Source organism: Rousettus aegyptiacus, unplaced genomic scaffold (assembly GCF_014176215.1).
Source record: "Rousettus aegyptiacus isolate mRouAeg1 unplaced genomic scaffold, mRouAeg1.p scaffold_m13_p_10, whole genome shotgun sequence".
Classification (NCBI taxonomy): Eukaryota; Metazoa; Chordata; class Mammalia; order Chiroptera; family Pteropodidae; genus Rousettus; species Rousettus aegyptiacus.
The window spans coordinates 3,265,646-3,280,005 of record NW_023416285.1 but is presented as its reverse complement, the minus strand read 5'-3'; the positions used below and the strand labels follow the sequence as shown (position 1 = coordinate 3,280,005).

The following is a 14,360-nucleotide window of genomic DNA, read 5'->3' as shown; positions in this document are numbered from 1 at the left end:
AACACCCGGACGGCGTGACATATTCCTACCGAGTGGGGAGAACCGGGCGCGAAGTGGAGACGCCTCTTTGCTCTCTTCCGCTCCTGGTGCCTCCTGAGAGCGGCTCTGTCTTCCCGACGGCTCAGGGGGACCTTCCCCGGACACCCCCCTGCTTCGCCACAGCCCTCACGCACCGGGCCTGCGCCGGGACCAGGAGCGTGGCACGCGACGGCACACCGGCGAGTTCCCTGTGCGCGTGTGCGTGCGTGTGTGTGCGTGTGCACAGGAAGTGCTTCACGCCGGCCTCATTAGGAATTCCACAGCCTCGATGGCAACAGTCTCAGATACACTGTTTCCACGGTCGTCTAGGAATTTACTGTCCGCGTGAACAGCACTCACGCTCAAGCTCATGTGTAAAAACAGACACACGTTTACCCAGGCATGTACATTGTAGCCCCCGCGCATGCAGACGCACAGACATGTCTATGTGATTTTAACTGCTACGTATATTAAGCACGTCTTGTGCCAAACGCTGGCTTTACGGATCAGCTTAAATCTCCGTCACTCCCCCGTGAGCGTGGGGACTCATTATCCCCCGTTTTCCAGGTAAGGAAAGCGAGGCTCAGAGAAGGTGGGCATTTTGCTTAAGCTGACCCAGCTGGTGGGCGGCGGGACCGGACTTCGAGTCCAGGTCGACCTGAGTCCCAGGCCCCCATCCGCCCTGCCCGCCGGACTCTCACGCACACAGAGAGGGGCAGAAGGAAGGGCACATCAGTGCACCCGTCCGCGGCACGGAAGAGGAGACGGGACTTCGCTCTGGGGGAGGAACGCACTGAAACCGCCCGGAAAACCACGCTCCCCTCGCGGCGAGCCCGAGCGCAGGCATTACCTGGACGATGCAGTAATCCTGCAGCAGCATTTTAGCTGCCTCCGGCTTCAGCTCCCCTTTGAAAATGGCATTTTTTATCTGGGCAAAGAAGATATTGTGCAGTTCGCTTCTCTGGAAAACGGCCAGCTGCCTGCGAGCCTTGGCGAAGTCTTCCTCCTTCTGCAGGGCGAGCGACCTCCTGAGGTGCCCCAGCTCCAGGCTGTGCAGGGCCCGCAGGGAGGCGCTGCACTCGACCGCGGACTGCGGAGGGCAGGAGCGTGTGAGAGACCCACGCACGCAACGGCACGCGGGTACACACGCACACCGGCACATGCATGAACACGGTGCATGCTCACACACGCACGCAACAAACACAGTGCACGTGCACACACAGTGCATATTCACGTGCACACATGGGCACGTGCACACATAGGCATGTGGGCACACACTCCACATACGCGCGCGCACACACACACTACGTCCCAAGCCGACAACGACGAGGCTGCTGAGCTCTGGGAAACGCCATTGCGACCTGCCCTCCAGTCATCCTAATGCTTTCCAGAACAATCTCAGAGCAGCACATTCGCAGCGGAGGAAACCTGCAAACCAAAGCTGCCTCAAAGTGGCCCGTGCAGCGGACACTCCGTGGGCCGTGCTGGGAGGCTCTCAGGCTCGTGGCCCGTGGCGCACGGACTGCAGTCCCGAGGGACACGTGTGCACGCCGACCTCACGCCCTCCCTGAGCCACGTGCTCTGTGGACGTGCCCTTCCTGCCTCCCCACGACCCCCCTGGGACCGTGAACTCCACTCTACTATGCCATGCTTGAACGACGCCATATTTCTGACGTGCAAGGATCCTTCGTTAGACCACGAACTTCTCTGTACCTTCGCTGCCTAGCACGACACCTGAGAGACGACAAGTGACTAACAAACGCTTTCTGAATGAATGCTGGCTGGGTGGAAGGACGCCTGGAGGTGAACGGACAGACGCGTAGACGGACAGGCGGCTGGAAGAGTGGCGAGTGGATGAATGGATGGTGGGCGGGAGGTGAGTGGATAAACAGATGGATGAGTAGATGGACAGGCGGATGGACAAATGAGTGGATGGACAGGTGGATGGACAGGCGGATGGATGGATGGATGGATGGGTGGCTGGCTGAGTAGGTAGGTGGATAGATGGATGATGGATGGATGGATGGGTAGATGGATAGAGGAATGATGAATATAGGGATGATGGATGGATGGATGGATAATGGATGGATGGACGTGTGGATGGATGGATGGATGGATGGATGGAGGGGTAGATAGAGGGATGATGGATGGATGGAGGGAGGGATGGGTGGGTGACGGATGGGCGGGTGGCGGATGGACGCGTGGATGGGTAACTGGTGAAGCCCCAGACGAAGGGGCGAGGAGCGGCCGTCCGCCCGGGCGGCCTCACCCTGTCGCTGACGCGTTTCAGCAGCTCCTCTGCCTCCTCCGTGGCTGCCATCTCCCTCTGGCGCTGGCTCTCTGTCTTCCTTCTCGTCTCCAGGTCGCACTCGGCTGTCAGCGCCACCATCTTCCGCTCGAACTCCTCTCGGATTTCCTTCTCCAACAGCAGAAACTGCTTTTTGAAGACAGCGCCCATCCTCCTCTCTACTTGCGCGGAGAGGTGGCCGCGGCCCGTCAGGTTCCTCAGGAGAAGGGTGATGACGTCTTTGCTGATTTGGGTTCGACAAGCCTCGAGCTCCGCGTCCGCCCGAGTCAGGGTTGCGATCTCCAACCTGGACAACACAAAGGTCAAGCGAATTCCGTTACCTGAGACCGCAGCCAAAAACAAGGTCCCTCAAAACTCCGAGGCTTTAAATTATTTGCAAGCAGAGCATTTCTTTTTTCCTTTTCCCTCCGTCTCTCCTTTCTGCTCTATCCGGTTACCCAAGGCCACTGACTAAGTCGCAGATTCTCACGTAGTCAATTTGTTCCTTCCCAGTATCTGAGACGGCGCCAGACACGCGGGAGGAGCTCAGCAGACACCTGCCGGGGGAAGGGAGGCATCTGTGGGACACAGAACTCCTCCGAGAAACCATCGCTGCTGGGAAGACGACCGTGAGGGTTGCCATGGAAACCAGCGGCTTCACCGCCGCTCTGCTCTGCGGCGGGCCCCCCACAATAATCCTGCTTCGGTTTGTCAGGCGCTGGTGGGAACCCCCCCACACACACCTTGCAGGAGAGCCAGAAGCGAGGCGTGGGCGTGAGGGCAGGGCCGCTTTCCCCTCCCAGCCGGGTGCTCATCGTAAGGAGGCTTGTGGTGGCCGTTTGGAGAATGTCGCCGATCCCTCCAGAGATCTAGGAGTGCCCTAGGCACGTGCTACCTGTACGGCGGGTTACTGCTGCTCCACATCTCTGTCCCCCTTCACGGCAAAGCACCCTGAAAGAGCTGTCCATGCGCCCTGTCACCATTCCACGGTTCTAGCCTTCTGCCCCTGCCTCGTCCCCGAACCCGCGCCGGTCATCGGGAACATCCCAGGAGTGAAAAACAAGGCGCTTGTCAGTGCTCGGCTGATCTCGAGGCACGGGCAGACGCGGGCGGTCGCCCCTCATCTGGGACCCGTTTCCCTTGGCTTCCCCGACCTCCGCCTTCTCCTGGGCTCCTCTGACTTCTAAAGGCCGGAATTCCGCGGGGCGCCGTTCTGGTGCCCCTCCCCCTGTCCTCTTCCCGACGGCCTCCTCTAGCACCCCCCATCGCTGCACTTCGTCTCTGGCCCAGAGCTTCCCCCCGAGAACGGCCCGTACGTGTGTGTCCCCCCGACATCGCCGTCCCGGAGTCGCGAAGCCACCTTTAAATCGCCGAGACCAAAAGAAACTTTGATCTTTTTTTTCCCCTTAAAACTCGACCTTTCCCCTTCTCTATCAAAGTCGCCGGAGAGCCCCTAATTTTATCTGCTGGCGGCTGTCACCGACGAGGCTGCATCCCCGAGCACCCGCCGCGTGCACTGTCTGAGGCACTGAGGATAAATCAGCGGGTGAGACAGAAAGTCCCTGCCCTTGAACTTGCTGCCTCGATGGGGAAGACAGAACAGGACGGCATCACAGAACGAGACGGACGAGCCAGGTGGCTTCCGAGAGCCTCGCGTGATGCGGAGACAATCAGCGTTTTTGGACAGAGGACGACGGTGGAGCGGCTCCAGGTCACGCCCCGCACTGGCCGCACCGGCCCTGGCCTCTCTCTGTCCACAGCCCTGTCCACGGCGCCCTGTGCCTGCTGCCCCCCACGGGCCACACGTCGCGCGGGCCCTGGGTTACCCGGCCCCCAGCCGAGGCAGGGCCCGCGCCCCTTTCCGGCAGCGCCCCGCTCCTGGACCACCCTCGCCACGGCGAGGCAGGACATCGCAATGCGGCCGTCAGCGTGTCTGTGTTTTCTGTGTGCGACGCCCCCCCCCCCCCCCCCCCCCGGGGACCAAAGCCGAGACCACGGGCAGCGCCCGGCCGGGGCCGCCACAGCACCCCGCACCGAAGGGGCCCTCGGCAGGCATCTGCCGAGGTAACCGATCCCGTAACAAATTTCTAAAATGATTGCATCCATGAGCAGAGAACCTGGTCAAAGAAGAAACGAACAAAAGATACTCGGCCAAGTGGCTTAATTTCCCTGGGCTCGGGGTTTCAGAGATGAGGACCAGAGTCACGACTACTTAATAAACATTTTTAAAAGCCTCGATTCGATGAATACTCATTGAACACCGACTCCGGACAAAACGATTTTGAGACCGTTGTTTAGAAGGCAATGTCAGCGGCATCAAAATACCGCAATGAACTTCCTTCTAAAGACGGGAAATAAATGCAGGCCTGGATTTTCTTTCTTCTCTTCTTTTTCTTTGTCTCTCTTGGAAAATCTAAGCTCAATCTTAAAAAAAAAAAAAAAAAGGAAAAAAAAAACCAAACCCTGTTGCGTCAATAGAACAGTGGTTCTGGGAGCGCTCAGGCCCAGGCCCAAACCCATCACCACTCGTGTGGCCAATAAACCTTTCTGAACATCGGTCTCCTCATGGGCGATGGTCAGGGCCAGAGCGAGGCCGGAGCCAGCATGCCTCGCGCATTCCATGGCTCTAGAAGCTTCTGGGACCAGCGAGTGGAGCCCAGTCCCTCCTTCCTCGCATCCCAGCCTGCCTGGGGCTAAGGCACCTGCAGTATGACAATAGTCGAGGAATCCGATGTTTTAAAAATGAAAGGAAATATCCCTTCTTCAAGCCTGTCCTGCGAGAGGCAACCTCTGAATAAAAGAGAAACGACTAAGTAACCAAGAAAATGCTCTTTGCCAAAAATAAATCAGTGAGACAAAGGAACAGCTCGATGGGTCTCAGAAATGAGATGGCAATCAAGTCACCTGAAGGCATATTTAGATTCCCAGCCAAGCCTCGTGTGAGAATTACAAAGGGGATAAACGATTTGCTGGAGAAAAACGGCTATTTTTAGTGGGCAGACTATCACAGACTTCCGTGCACGCTAAGCCGCTGACATTCGGAGTGACATTTTCTTTCTGGGAGCTCCCGAGCTTGGCTGTACGTCAAGATGGAAAGATTAAAACTAATGGGCAACACTACTACTAGAAAACTGTATCGCCGCGTTCCCACAATGCACATCCGGCCATGATGCCTGAAGCATTCGGTAAACACTGACAGGAGGTGGGGAGCCTGGGCCGGAGAGCGGAGGCTGGGGGAGGAGGAGGGAGCCTCGTCTCGGCTCTCGGGCCAGGCTCTCTCAGGCTGCGCTTGATGATCCATGCTGAACACTCCTCGGGCAAAACCAGACGGCCGCCCGAGGAGAAACACGTATAACACTCCAGAGCTGCCCAGCGATTACAAGAGAAATCCTGGTGAACCTCAGCACCCCTACCGCGTCCAGGCTGCAGAGACGAAGGGATGAAGGGAGACTTGGCCGCCATCACTTCTTGATTCAAAGGCAAAGGCAGCAGGGTCAATCCTTTCTTTCCTGAAGTGCTAATTACTTTGCTCGGGAGGTTACAGCGTCCTATCTACTTGCAAATTAAGTACCTAGGTGCGGATGACAAATCACTTAACTTTGCATTTTCATGGTCTGGAAGGAAACCTACTGGCAGCTAGGAACGCTTTGATAACCACCTGCTCACACCGCTTAACATAATAAGAGGCGTTTATGAGTCTCTGCCGCTAACTACCCCCCTTTCTCCCCGGCGTCCGCTGTCCTCCCTCCTCCCTCCCGAGCAGTGTGGCTGACTTTGACCTGTCACCCTGGCACTCTGGCTGAGGAAGGACGCTACAACGAAGGGCCACGGCTGGTGGCCGCACGAAGCTCGGCTGGCCGTGCCCCTGAGCCTGCCACCTAGACCCGGATGAACGGGGCCCGGCGCCCAGCGGGGCGCGCAGTCAGCTCTGGACATTCCTGCAGCCTCTGGACCTACTGAGCAGCCAGAATTGTGGGGTACTCCCTCCTCTCCCACTCAAAAGAGATTAAAATAAAAGTAACAGACAAAACCCAGAAGGAATGACCCGGGCTTTTCCCCTCCCCTTCGACGTCCAAACTACACCCCACTCTGCGCACACACACAGTCATGTACCAACCGCACCCCGGTTCTGCGGGCTCCCTCTGAGCACCCTCCCCCCAGTCTACCATTCCCGCCCTGGGTACACTTCGCCTCTCCCTCGATGGACTCTGGGCTTTCCCTCTAAGCCATTCTCCGTTTGCATGCAGGGTCTTCTCTTAAAACCCAGATCTTCCCAAATGAGAAACTATCCTCTGGGTCTCCAGGGTCAGCTGTGGAGCCTGACACCCAGAGCCCCCCTCCACCCTGAGCCATCACCGAAGTAACTTCACCCAGGCCACACGGTGGCACAGCCCGGATGAAGCCCTGATCTAAGTCCAGGGGCCGGGGTCTTACCCGGCGCCCTCGACGGCCCTGTCACGCTCTGCTGTTCTGAGCCTTCTGTCTTCATGCCCCTCCCGCCTGGGCGGCCTCTGACGGCGGGGCCTGCGTCTGGGTCAGCGCCTGGAGCGGAGTTTATGCTGAGATGCCTTCAAGACTCTGTTCCCACTGGGGGTGGTCTAGGTGACTGGGACAAACTACCCCACTGAAAACAACTTAGAAAAGCTGGACAGAATCAACGTGTTCGGGAGCGTCTGAGGAGTAACAAAGCAGCCAAAAAAATATGAGGTCAAGATCCAGGGGGCACAAGGAGGCTCCGAGACGGCAGCCCTAGGTTTGGGTCCACTCGGCCCAGAGGCTGGTAAACTCAGCAGAATTTTCAACAGACTTATAGAGTGAAGGAGAGGAAAACTCGAGCCTAGAGATTCTGAGGAGAGGCTGTTCTGATGAAACCCAGTGACCCCCGGTCAGTACGGATGCCTTAGGAGTAAGGATGTCAACTGACCAGCCCTGGAAGGAAGCCAAGGCCTGCTTTGAATGGCTCCAATCCGACTGGACCGAGGTAATCCACACACACCCCTAGCTGCCCGGAAGATGACGTCATTCCAGGCCTCGACTAACTTCTCGATTTCTATAGACAATGTCTAGCACAGAATCAAAACTACCCAGACATTAACAAGGAGACAGGGAAATATGATCGCCGACTAAGAGGAACAACAGATGTTAAGCACAGAACCAGGGCGAAGCTAATGAAGTTTTCAGAGACTTTAAAGCAATTATGCTTAATGTGTGTGAGGAAATAGAAGATAGGATTGAGAATCTCGAGAGAAAAATATAATTCCTTTTGCAATTGCAACAGAAAGAATAAAATACCTAAGAATAAACTTAAAGAATGGGAAGGACCTGTATGCTGAAAACGACAAACATTATTAAAAGAAATTGAAGAGACACAAAAAAATGAAAAGATATTCTGTGTTCATGGATTGGAAGAACCAACATAGTTAAAATGGCCAAATTACCCAAAGCAATATATAGATTTAACGCAATCCCCACCGAAACCCCAATGGCATTTTTTAAAGAAACAGAACAAAAGAAAAATCATCAGATTTGTATGGAATCACAAAAGACCCTAAACAGCTAAAATAAACCTGAGAAAAAGAGAACAAAGTCAGAGGCATCATTCTGCCTGACTTCGAATTATACTCAAAGCGACAATGATCAAAACAGCATGGTATGGGCAGAGAAACAGACACACAGACAAACGGAACAGAATCAAGAGTCCAGAAATAAACCCTCATGTATAGGAGCAAATAGTTTTCAACAAATGAGCCAAAAACATACGATGGAGAAAAGAAAGGCTCTTCAATAAGTGGTGCTGGGGAAACCGGAAAGCCACCTGCAAGAAAGTGAAACTAGACTGCTTCCTGTCGCCATACAGCAAAATTAACTCGAAATGGATCAAAGACCTACATGTAAGACCTGAAATGATAAATTGCATAGAATAAAAACGTAGGCACTAAATTCAAGGACCTCGGTTGTAACAAGGATTTTATGAATTTGACAAGAAACATAAGAGGTCATCTGTAAGTGTCTGCTGAAAAGAAAGAAGGAAAGGCCAAGCTGATGAGTCTGATCGAGTGGCAGGCAACTAGACTGTGACCCGTGTGCCGGCCAGGAGAAAACGCGGTCAGTGCAGCATTTGGACACCACGAACCCTGCAGCTGGACCGCCTGCGTTTGAAACCTGGCCGTGGGACGAGCGCCCTCCCCCTGCTCAAGTCCCCACGTGCGAGACGGTACGGACAGCAAGACGTGGCTCGCGGGGTCGTTAAGAGGATGTGAGTTAGTGTCCACAATGTTCTTAGACCCAGGTCTGGCTCTGCGTTCTGCTGTAACAGGCAGTGCATTAAAACTGTTTGTCAAATAAATCGAAAGACCCGGATGCAGTTCCCATCACTGGCCTGGCCTCTCTCTCCAGCCGCCTCTTCTGCTGCTTTGCTGGACTCGATGCCCCGATCCACACGCATCATCGTGCTGAGCTACGTAAACTTCCCCAAACGCACCTTACCCGTTTCCTGTCCTGGCATCTGGCCTTCCTTCCCTCTGCCTGAAAAGCCTCTTCTCCCTTAATCCACTTGGGAAGCTTCTACCCACGCTTCAAGACTTACTTCGAACATCGTCTCCTCTGGGCAGCATTTCCATGACCCCCTCAGAGGTAATTCTTCTTCTTCTGGGCTCAGCTGGCCCTGATCTCGCTTAGCACGGTGCTCAGCAAACTTTTATGGTCACTGCTCTTTGTTTGTTTGTTTTCCCCACGAGGTCAGATCGCCTCATACCACGGACTACATGTCTTAATCCCTCTCTTTTCCCAAACACCAAGCATAGTGTTTCGTGCATAGAGTTGTTTGAGTATGACGACTGGGTGGCAAGTGAATGACTAAAAGAATGAATTCACGAATGAACGAAATATTTTATCTTCCCTCTCATGAAACTAGAGTTAAAACATTCATCGCATCCATGAAAGTATACTGGGAATTAGAACTCTTACTCTTCCAAGGCTTGCAGCATGCTCCCGGGGTCCTCTGACAACAGAATGTCTACCATTTGGTCATTGAGAGCGAGATCTTCATTCACGCCGTCAGCCGAGGCGAACTGGGAGTGCTCCGGCTTGGTCTCACGATGCTGAACCTTCGGGAGAATTTCAGAAACAGTTGAGTAGGCTTTTTTGGGAGTGTCACATGCTGGAAAAGTCACAAAGGACAGTAGGAATCTGTGGTCAGAGAACCTGGCTTGCCCACTTTATGAGCAGAGTAAACTCAGGCGAGATATTGCACTTCCCCGAGGTTCTATTTTTTCATCAAAATATGGGATCATGATCCTAGTAGCCCTGTACGGAGCTGTGTGAATAAAACAAAGCAATGAATGGAAAAACCACTGAAACCTGTGAATCTATAAAAATATTTCACCACCACCATCATCATCACCATCACCATCACCACCATCAGCACCACCACCACCATCATCATCATCACTATCACCATCACCATCATCACCATCACCATCATTACCACCACCACCATCAGCAGCAGCAGCACCATTAACACCATCAACACCATCACCATCGTCATCATCACTATCACCACCACCATCATCATCACCATCACCAACACCATCATCACCATGATCATCACTATCACCACCATCACCATCATCATGTAGAGTTGGCAGATGAACTTCAACAGCACGGATCTGGCCGGTTTCTAATCAGAATACAGAATTGTAAGATGGAAGTGATGTCAGAGATAATTGAGCCCAACCTTCTGACTGGATAGATGATGTATCCGTTTTGTCCCTAATATTAATTCTGCAGAAATGGGTATTTACTGAAGCTCACAGTTAAGAATTCCAGACCTTATGGCTTGTACGTGTCATATCATGAAACTGTCATAACAAAATTGTCCCCACTTTACATATAAGGACAGTGCTGCTCAGAAAGGTGCAGTAACATTATCTAGCTTTGCACAGCTCAGAAAAAGCCAGGTGGGTTTAATTCCAAGTCGATCGAACTGCAAAGACTGTCTTCTGTTTTATAGCATGCTGTCTTGCTGGCTGCCATCATGCTGGCAAAAACAAAGAAACATGCGAAAGAGTTCATTCTGTGATGCGGAAAAAAATCCTGCAAGGGCCATCAGACCTCAACCTAAATTCACACTTCGCTTTCCTCTCTGCAGTCGTAGCGATCAGCCTTTAATCTCCGGGCAGAGAATCCTGCTCCTTCATCAAAGTAAAGGGTGAGTTTTGTTCTTCTACGATTGATAACTGCTTTGGGAGAGCAAACAGAATATCCGATTAGTTGGCCATTTTCCTTCCCCTCGTTTTCTTTCCTGCCAAGGCTATTGTGGGCTGACCTCACCTTGAAAAGACAACTCTCTCCTCTAGGAAGCAGAAACAAAACGAACAATGTGACAAGACTTCCAGCCTCCAGGGGGAGAGGACCCAGAAGCCCGGTCCCGGCCTACGTTCGGCCACGTGAAGCAAGCTGTTTAACTTCATGGGCCTCAGTTTCCTCAATATAAAGACAGGGAGAAAGATGACAGATGATCCTTCGAGCCGTTGGACCTCTGGGCGACGCTGAGCCCAGCGGCCCCTGCCTTTCACGGTCCTGAAGAAATGCTTGCTCCCAGCAGCGCCTGCTGGGGCAGTTCTCGCCGTGTGACCAGCTGCCCTCCCTTCCCTCCCCTGTCTGCCCACCCACTGATGGACCAAGGCCTCGCTCTTGCCCTCTCGCATCCACTGAGCGCCTCCGAATACCAGTCTCCACGGCGGCCCATGGGGGCTGCGGCAGACACCATCCGGCCCCTCATCCTCGCCACTTCAGGGCCCACCAGCCCAAGATCCGCTAGCCAGTACCTACGCTTCCTTCTCCGAAGGCTCCTGCTGGCCTACAGAGCCCACGCTAGGGAACGGTCCCCTTCACCTTGGCCCCCATGCCCCTCTGTCCTCAACCAATGACCAGTGGAACCTGGTGGATAAAAACCCGTGCCCCTCCTCCACTCAGGTAGGTGACCCTGAGGCCTGTCCCCCACTGTCCACAGTTTCCAAGTAAGATGAAGCTCCAGGTGCCACGGCAGTAACTTGATTGGCCGCCTTCCCTTCCTGCCTCGCTATCCCACCCCCCACCATTATTTCTTGGGGTCGCTTTCCATATAAACCGCTTGCATTGGGATCCCGGTCTCAGGATATGCTTCTCGGGGAACCCAGCCCAGGATGGGCATACAGAGATGAAGGAGCTCACAGAGGGGCCCAACAGCTTAGGGTACATGCTGGGTGGACTCTACAGAAACCAGTGTGGGGACCCGGAGAGAGGCCCCCTAACTCAGCCAGGAAGTGGCCAGCGATGCTTTCCAGGGAGAGATGAGGCCCCAGCTGAGTCTCAAAGGACTAGTGAAAATTATGCTCACCGACGAGCAGAGAAGGCACTAAAAAAGTAACGGTGAGTGTGGAGAGCCCGGCACTGTCCGGGAGTGCCCAGCCCTGGGCAGAGGGGGCGCTGTAGCACGAGGCGGGAAGCATAGGGGGCCAGGCCAGGGAGCTCTACGAAGCCCTGTTCAGGGGCCAGGCCTCCCCAAGGAGGTAGTGAGTCTCCAAAGACTTTCCGCAGGGGATGTGGAACTTCTAGAACCTGAATGAGGCTGCAAGCCACACGGGTAAGTGCTCGGTCAGTCAGCTAGATGGCCGGGCTTTCACCCCCGGCCGCTGCTGGAACCAGCCAGGGAGCTTTGGAAAGCGACCGGCAAAGGGACACCCCGGGCCCACCCGGCCAGCGTCTCTGCAGGCGGGCCGGGGCCTGAGTGTCTGTCCACAGTTCCACAGGGGGCTCTGGTGTCCACCCAGGGTCAAGACCCACTGACCTGAAGGCTGAACTTCGACCTCACATCTACTGCCAACAAGGACCCCCGGGAAGAAGATACGCACAGGGACTCACCTGACGTCCGGTGAGCAGGCCTCCCTTCCAACACTGACAGCGACCCACGAAGAAAAGTGTGACCCAGGCCAGCACGAGGGAGACGGCGAAGGCCACGAAGAACCCGGCCGCGTGGAGGCCGTGGTTCGGCAGCACCTACGGGACGAGAGAGGGAGGATGCAGCCGTGGTCAGACTCTGCGTCTTTCAGGTCGCGCCACGACGAACTTACCGCCAAACGAGGACTCGCCCGGGTTCGCGCCCGGCTCTGCCCCTCGCCAGCGAGTCAGCCGATGCCCTCGCGAGCAGCCCAGCGATGTGCCTCCCCTTCCTTGCCTGTTCTTTCGGTATCATCGCTAAGAGGTCATTGCCAAACCCGAGGTCGTGAAGCTTCGTTTTCTTCTAAGAGTTTTATGGTTTCAGGCTCTACGTTTAAGTCTTTGATGCATTTTGAGTTAATTCCTGCGCCTGCCGTCGGGGAGGGGCCTACCTCCACGCCTCTGCACGAGCACACCCAGTTCCCAAAACACCATTTGTCGTCCTTTTCCCATTGCATGGTCCTGTCCCGGGTGCTGGGAATCGCCCGACTCACGCGCGCGAGGGTGTTTTCCTGGGGTTTCGCGTCTCTTCCGTTGGTCTCCGTCCGAGTGAGGCCTCCAGCTTCGCTCTTTCTCAAGATGGGTTTCGCTATTCGGGCTCCCTTGAGGGTCCGTATTAATGTTAGGATGGGTTTTTCAATTTCTACAAAAAACTGCCATTGGGATTTTGACAGAAGTCGCATTGAATTTGCAGATCATAGTGATGTGAAGTTTTCCGGTCCGCGTACACGGACGACAGTCCGCTGATCTGCGTCTCCTCTAATTTCTATCGGCCGTCCTTTGGAATATTTCCGCTGTACGAGTCCTTCTCCTTTTAGTTAGCTTTACTCCTCAGTATTTTATTCTCTTTGATGCTCCAGCCGATGAAACTGTCCTTCTCATTTCCTTTTTGGATTGTTCATTGTTAGTGTGTAGAAATGCAACTGATTCGTGAGTGTCGAATTTTTAATAATGTTTTCATACATTTATATCTTAATCTAACATTTTCAAAGATACAGAACTGAATACACAGTAAAATCCCAATTTCGTTAAAATAAAGGTCATATCTATGCAGAAAAAAAAATATTTGCATCCAAAGAGAACAGAAGCACTATGTCTTCGGCCATCTGTTTTTAAGGATGCTCCTTCACAGAAGGCGGATTTTTTTTTTTCAGCTTAAGGAAGAAGAATGAGGAGGTAGAGAGAATTAATAGTATTTGCTCACCAACAATATGCCAGTCCCTGGGTCAGGGACCTGCAGTGAGTTGCACTGTGTTCCCTAAAGAGGTATGCTGAAGACTTAAACCCCTGGTCCCCATGAATGCGCCCAGATATAATCCCGTTGAGATGAGGTCATATGGGATTGGTGGGGGAGGGCTCTACATCAATGACTGTATCCTTGGAAGGACAGAGAGAGGTGGGCACAGACACATGGGAAGAGGAAGGTCACGTGACCGTGGAGGCAAAGACTGGAGTGAGGTAGCTATGAAACAAATAAGGATTTCCGGGAGCCACCCGAAGCCAGGAAAATGCAGCACAAGATCTTCTCTGGAGCCTTCGAACGGAGCACACCCTGCAGATGCCTTGGTTTCAGACTCCCGGCCTCCAGAGCCACAGAGAAACAAGTTTCTGTTATTCTGAGCTCTGTGGTTTGTGATAATTTATGACGGAAGCCCCAGGAAACTAATCGAGTGTGTTACATGCTTTATATCATTCTGTCTTCAGCGATCCTGTGGGAGAAGCATTACTCCCATTCTACTGACAGACAAAGGGAGATGAAAAGAGATTAAATAATTAATCAAAGTCGACGGCTAAAGAATGATAAGGGCGAGCTGATTCCAAAGTCTGTGTTCTCCTCACCAGACCACACCACCTGCCGCCCAGGGGACGGTGTGGTTCCCTAAAACACCTTTAGTTCCAACCTCTCAAACTGTGGTAGAACGTACGTGTCTGGTCGCCGAGAACCAGAAACAAAGATTGGAACAGAATTACAGGCGAGCAGGGCGACCGGGCCATAAAACGCGGGGAGACACCTCTCTCCCTCCCTCTCTCTTTCTCTCCCTCTTCCATTCCTACTTAACCATGACGCCAAGTCGGC

General features: G+C 53.7%; 1 protein-coding gene across 3 annotated transcripts in view; it reads right to left on the bottom strand.

Annotated features, from left to right (window-relative positions):
* The window catches only part of EVC2 (EvC ciliary complex subunit 2), a 60,725-nt gene that overhangs the window by 29,133 nt on the left and 17,232 nt on the right, over nucleotides 1-14,360 (bottom strand). For 2 of the 3 annotated variants that reach the window (XM_036227490.1, XM_036227491.1), the window contains exons 6-9: nucleotides 12,209-12,343; nucleotides 9,272-9,411; nucleotides 2,288-2,612; nucleotides 869-1,108 (exon numbers count right to left, since the gene is read on the bottom strand). In XM_036227490.1, the coding sequence (XP_036083383.1) occupies nucleotides 869-1,108; nucleotides 2,288-2,612; nucleotides 9,272-9,411; nucleotides 12,209-12,343 (840 nt within the window). The remainder of the gene's footprint in view (nucleotides 1-868; nucleotides 1,109-2,287; nucleotides 2,613-9,271; nucleotides 9,412-12,208; nucleotides 12,344-14,360) is intronic. The other variant, XM_036227492.1, reaches the window with a different exon arrangement.